The sequence below is a fragment of the Thunnus thynnus genome, chromosome 7, assembly GCF_963924715.1.
Source record: "Thunnus thynnus chromosome 7, fThuThy2.1, whole genome shotgun sequence".
NCBI classification, from domain to species: Eukaryota; Metazoa; Chordata; class Actinopteri; order Scombriformes; family Scombridae; genus Thunnus; species Thunnus thynnus.
This window is the reverse complement of record NC_089523.1, coordinates 9,599,165-9,609,139: the sequence shown is the minus strand read 5'-3', so window position 1 is coordinate 9,609,139 and position 9,975 is coordinate 9,599,165. Positions and strand designations below refer to the sequence as shown.

Below are 9,975 nucleotides of genomic sequence, written 5' to 3'. Positions count from 1 at the left end.
ATTTTTTCCTTTTATTTTGCAAGAATACAACCTAAATCTTTACAAGGGAAAACTAAAATACTAAAATATAAGGATCTTTGGGGTCCATACAAACAGGAAAATCCAGAAGAAGTGCAAAATTTAGAAAAAACTCAAACAAATAAAACTAAACATATTTGACATCTCATGCATTGGACAATAATTCTTCTATCTGTCATGAGCACATTCTCAATCGACTTTCCAGTTTTACTTAGTCTAAGCTGATTTTAAATGGGGTCATATCCCCCCCTGTTGGTTTGAGGGAGTATCACGTTATAATCACAATAGCTTGTTTTAGGAGAGTTTACCACTGGGGGGCCTAAAGCTCCATGGAGACGAGTGAAGGGATCAGGGTGTGGACTGGATGGAGAAAAAAAAGTAATTTCAGTAATAGACAATGACAACATCATGCACTTTCATTTGGTTTGCTAGAATAAGTGAATAAATCACTCAGTGGATGCATAACTCAACAGTGGAGCATGCCAGCCTATATTAAACTGTAGTGAGAAAGCTACAAATTATTGTTCTATGTAACCAGTAGTGGGCCTAAAATATGACTTTTGCTTATTATTTGACTACTGATTCCACACATATCAACCAACCCCTCTCTCTCTCTCTTAGTCACACACACACCCACACACACATACACTAGTATGTGATCCAATCTCTTGTCGAGAGCAGAGCTTTAATTACAAACAGGATTGTCTTTAGTCCCATTGTCTGTCTTAACACTAAAGTCCCTGAAGTAGAATCATCCTCTGCTTTAATCCTAATCTTGTTTTCCTCCGCACACTCTCAGTTTCTCGCTCTCTGCCTCTCTGCAGAGGTAGCCACCTCTAACCTCTATATATGACCCTCCATTCAGCTGCTCCTCTGTCACCCATGTTGTCATTCTAACCATTGCAGAGGCACTGTGGTTTGGATATTGCCAAAAAAAAAAAAGGCAGACGGATGAGCTCTACTTATGGCTGAAATGGTATGCACAGTTTGTCTCCATTTTCAGCAGAGCCATGGACTTCAACCTCTATTTAAAACAAACACAGGTAGATTAATGAATATAAATATATCCATGCAAATGCACAGCTGCTGGCTCACACACACACGGTCTGTAAGGTCCAATGAGCTGCAGCCAAACTGCGGGGAGAGATATGGAGGAGGGAGGATGTGGGAAGGAGTCATCAATCATTCTGTCACTCCTCGATTTGCAATGATTTCTATCATTTGGCTTTTCTATTTTTATCTTGACTTTCTATTCTCACAGTCCACCATCTCTCCATCTTCCACCCTCGTCCTTTTCATGATCTTCAAGTTCAATGCAATCTTTACATTTTCTTTCTATGTTATCTTAATAGCCCCTATTACTCCCATACCTGTTTGTTTCTGTTTTATTTTTGTATCACATTTTCTTTCTCTTCATCACCTCTGATGTTTTTAACACTTAGGCTTATTGGATGATCGATAAAAAGGGAGGGAGGAGAAAAAGCAGGAGGGGGGTAAGGAACACTGAGGGGGACAAGGGGTGGTGGAGGAGAAGGAGGAGGAGGCAATAACCCAGATAATGAAATGAAGTGAATCAAAATGAGCTTCCACGCATAGGCCTCAGCTTCACACCCATCCACACCTTCCTCTCTGTCCCCAACACTCGCTCCGTCTCTGAACATCCACTCCGACTGTGTGAATACTTGCTCTTTCAATAAAACGCAGTGACCGTGAGAAGTCAGGAGGAAGATATATGCTGTGTGACACTTGACGTCAAAACCGTCAAGGCTCTTTGAGATATAGGTTGTGTTAAGGTGGTATATATCTCCTCTCATCTTTCACCTCCTTTCCTCTTCATGACCCTCCTCTGACTTCCCCTTTCACCGTCCTCCTCCTCCTCCACACACACACACACACACACACACACACACACACACACACCTCCCCCTGCTTTCACACCCCCACCCCCATATCTCATCTCCCAGGAGAGGTGGGTAACTGAAAAACATGGAAGCACGGAGATGTAAGGTCAGGTCTTCTCCTGCAGCAGATCCTATGAGAACAGATACAAACACAATGATGCATTATTCATGATGCTATATGTCACCTATCTAATACCTTACACACACACGCACGCACGCACGCGCACACACACACACACACACACACACACACACACACACACACACACACACTGTAGCTACAGAGGGGTAGCCGTCTAGTAGCTCCACCTACTGATCCTTATTACTCGCAGCTTAATTGATCGATTGGAATTGGCCTTTGGATGAATGGGCGTGTAAGTATTCATCAAGCAGCCAGCACCCGTTTGACAGCTGGTCTCTATTGCGCATGCGTCCGACACCGGCGAGCGAGCAGAGTAATGTTAAGTGAACCAGAGACAGGAAAAGAATTATAGGAAGTTATGAGATTTACCTGTCAAAATAAAAGCGCATGATTGCCGGCTCTCTTTAAAAGGAGACATGGATTCTTTTACTATTATTTTAAAGGAAAAAAAAAAAGCAGATAAATAATTTTAATTAATTCATGGTGATGTCTAAGATTGTATTGTATTGTGCTCATGGCTGGGGTACCAACTGGCCATAGCAGACAACTGCCCGGGGGCTAAGACACCCAGGGACCCCAAACAATAGATGAAACCCATGACCAAAATATTCACACATTCTGTCATTGTGTTGCGTATGGATGGAATTATGGTAAAAATAAATTATTCCTCTTTTCGCTGGGGACTCTCTGGCACATCCTCAAAGACCTTTGGGGGTCCACAGACCCCACTTTGAGAACCACTGCTTTATATGATCTTGAAGTCCTGTCTTGAAAAGTTTGCCTGGGTCAAGATGTGGTTTGAAGATTTTTTTTTTTTTTTGTACCTGATACTGTACTTAAGCCTACATCTTGCACGTTTATTAACCAGTTTGTGTTTAATCAACGCAGTAAATCTGGATATTTCAGCAGGAACATTGTAAACAATACAACAAACTACAAACAATAATAATAACAAACTCAGATAGATTGTGCTTTTTCTGAATGAGACCTTTTGTGTTGAAATGGACATACCGGATGTGTGTAGTGATTCTGCTAAACTTGACGTCACGGGGGAAACTAAGCAACGACCAGAGGAATAACCCCGGGAGCTCGGCGTAGTTTGTGCCCAAAAACAATGCCTGGTATCCCGGCTCCTCACTGTCCGAGGTGACCGAGGTCTGAGCAGCAGCAGCCGGGATGGCGCTGGTCACAGTCCAGCGGTCGCCGACACCGAGCACCACCTCCAGCCCCTCCGTGTCGGTGAGTATCCGTGAACTGGTGTGACATTTGTCTCAGTTTTGCCACAGCTTTCACTGCTCCGTGTGTGTGTGTGTGCATGGGTGGCTAACTCAGCGGCTAGCATCATCCTGTAACTTAATCTCACAGTCCTGCTGAGAGATACGGGGCTTGTCTTCCAAGTTATTTAAGTTAAATGGCTCAGCTTCATGTTAAAAAAGTGGCAAGTTTTTGCAAACTCACATTAATTTAGCTTGCTAAGGTTAACAATCAGAGCTCGTGTTTGCTAAGTTACCTCACTTCAACCCGGAGCCCGAAATCAATCCAGAGTTATTAATTATGAAAAGATTATAAACACGTAATACGCTGCCTTCTTTGCCCAAATTCCCAGTCATGTCAGTATCATATCTTCTGCATTGACTCACATTACTACTGGTTAGTGAGAGTGACAGTGAAGGGAGAGGAGCTTCCTGGAAAGCAGGTTAGTGTGACAGGCCTGTCAGACCCTGTTGCACACAGTGGGACAGTCCTCTGATCCCCTCTGACACTTTGGGGCTTCCCGCGTCTGGCCGCAGGCTTCCTGAAACAGACAGAGGCATGGGTGGTGGCAAGGCTGCAATAAATAAGACCTACACTGTTAATATGTCTTGACCCAAGACTACGATTTTTGTGGGGGAGGATGTCTGTCAGATACAGAGAGCACTGGATGTTTAAAGTCACATCTTGTGGCTGAAGATCCAGACCTCTGGTTAACACAACACAATGCAGCTCAACATATCCTCAGTCTGATGGAGAATCACATTGGAACAGCCATGCAAATTATGATGAATGGATTAGGAAAATCACCAGCAGAGAGATGGTCAACAAACATCAACATCATGTGTGAGAACTATGCTGGCGTTGGGGCAAATTTGAGAAAAAAATCCCATGAAAAACAACATTTTGACGTTTATATATCACATAAAAACATCATTACAGAGCCATCATGTCTCAATTCAGAGCTTTCATTTGATTATAGCTTTGGGAGACGTGGCCACATGACCTTCTTAAAAAAAAAAGACCAGTCTGCCAGAGCGAAAGAAACAGCACACATGAATTTAAGATGAAATAATAATTCTGAGACTCAGTAGTGCAGGTTTTATAGCTCTTAAGGCGGTGAAAAGATCCCAGACTGAGGTTACCAGCTGCTTGTCATGAGACTCGTTCTGATGAGAAGCAGCCATGTGAGCGCTCTTGTGAGATGTCTGGTGCTGCGAGGGGGACAGAGGGCAGAAATCTGGGAAAAGCATGACAAAACAGAGAGGGTGTGTGGAGGGAAAAAAAAGGGGGATTGGGGAGGGGGAGAGCTAGGAATGAGCTCGAGAAAGAGAGAGATGAACAGTCATGAGAAGCACAGCTGGACTGCCGTTGCCACCTCAGCATATCTATGATGGGCGTTTTTCCAGTGTGCTTCCTCCTAACCTTCAGTCAGTGCTTTTGGCTCATTAAACACAGGTTTCAAATGACTGACCCATTGATTATTACAGCTTGCATTATTTGCCTTCAGCACAGCAGGGAGCAGCTATCCTACAGTGGAAGTAGTGTACAGTAGTCTGCCTAGCAGCACACCAAATCCCCTCTTCTCATTGGCTATACGACCACTCCCTACACATCCATGCAGCTCCATGGTAACCACAGAGATCAGCCTGTACGTTATATCCCAGCCATGGCCAGGCTTATTATGGTATGTTTTTTCACATATTGGAAGTGTATGGCCACTTCACATCAGTAATGTCTGTGTGAGTGCTCTGCAGAAGTGTAATGCTATACTGGTATCACATTTGCCTTTGAAATCTGCTAAGCTAAGCATTTTGTCCAGTGTGAGTGTGTGAGCAGGGAGGGTTTGAGTCTATGCATGGACTCCTATTTCTCCTGTGTCACCATATTTTGACTTGAAGGCAGGCTGTTAACGCTGCTGATGCAGAGAACATTACTCAGCCAGTCAGCCATCTGCCTCTCCAGGATGGATCAGATCTATGGCAGCGTACAGGGGAATGTATGAATGCCATCCCTCCAACCTCCTCTAGCTCCTACCCTTACCTTTCCTCCTCCATCATCATTATTTATCAGCACCAGCATTAGCATCTTAATTGTAGTTTTGTGTCTGTGCATATTCCTGCTCGTCCATGCTGTATGTGTGTCTTTGGTTCCCTGTGTGTATATTTTGGCCTGTGTAGTATCTGGGATCGACAGATTGATGCCAAAGAGAAAGTTCCCTGAGTTTTGTGAGGGATTATGGCAAAAGGCTGGGATTAAAACTGACTGTGTTTGCGTGTGTGTGTGTGGCGGACTGTTCTGGTGGCATTGGTGGGGGAGGGATGATTGAATTTTTGGGGGAAAAAAAGAGTAGCAGCGAGTGGAGGGCACGGACAGTCAGTCTGTTTAAGCCTTATTCTTAGTCCCTGTTCAGAGTCTCAGCTAAAATACCACGCCTGGCCCTGCCTTGTGACTGAAATCACAGATGAAAGACTTGATGTTGCCACCAGCCAATTTAGCACTCGTTTAAACACGCAGTATGTCATTTCTGCCGCTAGGGGTCTCTCGATCAAAACAATAACAAAAGACAGAGTTAGATGATGCTGTGAAGTAGCGTGGGATCATGGGAGTTGTTGTGTTCATTGTAAAACAACCAGCTTACTCCAGTGTTCATCATTCAGGATGTTTTTACCGGGAGCTTTATTATTATCCACAGAGGTCTCCTCCTCTCCAAAACACATGTACATGGTGATTAAAACTGGTAAAAAAAAAAAGAAAAAAAAAGAATAAAGCAGTTTCATGTTAAAAATCAGTGTTTCTCCAACTCTGTACGGCGGACACAGGACATCTGGGAGGGGCTGCTAGCCGAGCTGCTGCTAACATATGGTTAAAAACGACCAAGATCTAGAAAGTTTATTGTAAAAATGTGGGTTAAAACTGAATAAAAGTCCATTTATGACAGTGTCTGGCAGACAACCACAACGCCAAGGTTTTATCTTATATGCGTATACTCTTTGGTAGACGCCATTGTGGCAAACAGCCACAACGCCAACGCATGCATCTTGTGCACGTATACTCTTTGTTAGAGAGGGTATGATGCCATTGACAGGTGACCAAATGAAAAGGACCGTTACCTTTATTAAATGTATGGATTTCTCTGTTTGAACATTGTTGGAAACATTTGGGATAATGTAAGTACACAACTCAACAAAATATATAACATAGCCTAAGTCTAGTTGTTTTTAGACATTTCAATGCAAAATTGTGACATATTATACAGCTTTAGTGGGAGGTTAATTGAGTCTGATGCAGCATGTGGTACAAATCTCAAGTCTCTTTGGTCAGTGTGATTCAGTGCGTTCTTTCTGAAACGCTAGCTGCTGGTAACAGACTGATGTAAAGTAATGCAGGTGTCTTCCTGTCTGTTTTTCTAGGAGTCGGGCAGTGCTGAAGATGAGTGTCGTTCCCAGCCCAGAAGGTGAGACCCCTTCCTGTTTTGTCACACTGTGTCTCCAGTTTCTCTGTTCTCTCAAACACTCGATTCACCAGCAACCCTGGAAGCTGTAAGTTGAGACTCAGGCCACTAGGTGGAGGCTGTACATCACCTCAGTATTACAGTTTGTCCTCAATTGCTTAAGCATATTTTCTGTCAGTTTTTAACACATGAATGCAATTGTCATATCAGTTTTATACTTTGCAGTACAGCACTTCATTTAATCTGCTAAATGCCATCTCACTTAAAACATTTAACATATTTGTCAAAGAATAACCAGTGTATCAGTGCCACCAAAATTAAAAATTCCCTTGATTATTGCTTAAACCAACGCTGTAACAAGTAGAAGGAATTGTGTCAGTATGGGTCCAATTAAATAGTGTTTCCCATAAGTAAAGTTAAATTCCTCTACAGCTAATTAAATCGTATCCATCAAAGCTCATGTCATACACAAGAAGTCTGTATTCAGCAGATTCTGTTATTTTGCTACTACTGTACATCCCTCTGTTCAATATGCACCTTATTAGAACAGTGATGTGAAAGAGAAATGCAAAATGTGAAAGCTGTTATAGCTTTGTACATTGAAGAAATGTCTCAATAAAACAAGTGATATAAATTAGGAACTCATTTATACATTTTTTCACCACTAAAATACACAGTAAATTTCACACAGTTGTTGTGTCTTTTGAAGATTGTGCCACAGGCGCTTGGCAGCAATCATTTTCTTTAATAGTGTCGTTCTCATGCAGCAAACAAATGGTGTCTTTGTGAGTACTTCTGTCAATATTTGGTCTGGCTTTTGATGTCATAGTCTGGGTTTGATTTGCACAAATCTACCCGATGGTTGCGGTGGAGTAGATGATTTGCTTTCGACGCGTGTATCTGAATCTTCACAACAGACGAGGACGTCACCACTGTGTTTGTCTCTTTGTTTATTTGACTCACATGGCTTTGTCATTACGCTGTATCCTGAGCCAAGACCCTGTACTGAATCTGAATGAAATTTACATACTTCACAGAGGACGCGCTGAACACAAAGGCCATATGTATTTACTAATGTTTGGCCTATAATGAACTGCTGTTGATCATGGAAACTTTGTCTTCGCCGTACAGACTACTACCTCACATAGATATCACTTTAAACGTTATCCCTGTGTTACTCTAACAGTCTGTCCGTGGAGACGCAAGCACACAATGATTAAACAGGGAGTGGAACATCAAAGCCCATACAGCCAGTCCATCTATAATGGACTTTGTAAAGGGCTTTTGTAGACTAATCTAAGCTTTGAAGTGCAGTCTAACTAGTCTAGCTTTATCATTTGATTTTCTGTGTCAAGCTTTTAATATATGTTAGATAGACAGAAACTATTGATCCCGAGGGAAATTAAGGCATCCAGTACGACACGCACATAACAGCAATACACACAAGAATCAAAGAATAAAAACACATCAGTGAAGTGATAGTTTAGCCACCAGAGCTACTACAGAGAGCTGTCACTATGATAGAGTATGTGCAAACGCGAGGTGATTAAAAGTGCAAGAATAGTAATTACTGTTAATAATATCAAATTCAAATTGGAGATAGATATATGAACAAATACATGTTGTGTGTAAGGCTCACATAGCCGGTAACCAACTGTCCAGCAGCCTAATGACAGTCATTAGTAGTTATTGAAGGTATTACTGTTAGTACTGTATAATACAGCAGGTAGACAGATATGCTCCTGCTGTGCTCAGCTCAGCCAGACTGACAAGTCCGACAGCTCGTAGCTTTCCCTTTGAGGCCAGCGCAGACTGAGGGACCGGTCTGAGTGAAAGGTTATCATCCTGTCAGGAGGCTGTAGACATCAGATACAGTGTAGCACTGAATGATTGGTACAAAAGTTCGTCAGAAACTGCACACAGAACAGCGGATAAAACCAGATTTCTGCAAGACTCTCAAACAGATATCAGCCTGTCTGTACCAGTGTTGTCTCCTCTTTGAACATCAGTGCTGTGAAGCAGTGCCTCTGCGTCATTTTCTTTTTCTTCACCCTTGGGCTTTGGCTGTTGCCCAGGATCACTCTCAGATTTCATTCATGCATGTCTTGGACCCTTTCACACTACATGAGCCCACTGAGACTGGCCAAATCAAACGCATCTGAAAAAAAGCTGGTCAGGCTCCCACTGGTCTAGAGTCGTTAGGAGGGCCAGAGTCTCCAGTCCTGAGCTCATTCACACAGCAGGATAAAGCACTATTACTGTCAGGCCACAGTCATCTTCAATCTGCACACATGCATTGGCAAATAAAGCCATAACATTAGTGAGGTTATTCTCAACAGCATCTTGAACCTATTTCATCTACAAATGACTCATAGTTACAGTAAAGAACATCGTCGTGGGTGTCTTTCTGCGGTGATGTTAGCTGAGCACATACCATGCGAGGTAATGAATCCGATTGAGTCCTCTTACTTTCTCTCTACCTTGAACTGTCTAGCAAAGGTGAAACACCCTTCAATAAGCTCACAAATACAAATCATTTCCTCTCAGTATTATGTTCTCAGGAGCATGCTGTACAGTATGCTTTTTCATTTGTCTCCATTGTTGTATCTTTTGGCTGAGCGGAGGACTATATCGGTGCTAGCAATGTGCTGAATTTACACTGCTGGATATTAAACAAGAAGGAAAAGAGGCAATAGTACTGATGTGTTACATTCTGTCATGTCTGTTTAAAAAAAAATGTTAAAAAATGTTCAAAAAACGTACTACTACACAACCCAATACTGCCTTGCACTGAAAACGTATCACTTCATCCTCATCCCGTGGCCTAACTTTCATTTAAGTTTATTTCCAAATTCTTTAGCCATCCCGCTCACTGAAAACACACAGCTGGTCTGAAAACATAACGTCGTTAGCAGCAGAAATAATATCGAACACCCCGCGATCTACGTGACTTCAGTTTCTCATGTTATGATCGCACGAGCAGCTGGCCTGATGCACCATAAGCGAAACTTGGAAACAGAGCGGAGTTTAACCCCGACGCGGGACACCAGAGCAAATATTTTGGGTTATGTCACACATATTTGAAAATTGAAACATGGTGACATGACCCCTGCAAGCTTTTAACACATCCCGTTAGTGCCTAAAATAACATGTGGTCCCAATTATCTGTTAGGTAATACAACAAAAGAGCAGAAGCAGCAGCTGGTGAA

General features: G+C 42.5%; 1 protein-coding gene across 1 annotated transcript in view; it reads left to right on the top strand.

Annotated features, from left to right (window-relative positions):
- Positions 1-3,109: 3,109 nt before the first annotated feature.
- ssh2a (slingshot protein phosphatase 2a) overlaps positions 3,110-9,975 on the top strand; it is a 30,037-nt gene continuing 23,171 nt past the window's right edge. Inside the window, exons 1-2 of the mRNA XM_067594156.1 lie at positions 3,110-3,300; positions 6,726-6,769. Of these exons, the coding sequence (XP_067450257.1) occupies positions 3,238-3,300; positions 6,726-6,769 (107 nt within the window). The 5' untranslated portion in view covers positions 3,110-3,237. The remainder of the gene's footprint in view (positions 3,301-6,725; positions 6,770-9,975) is intronic.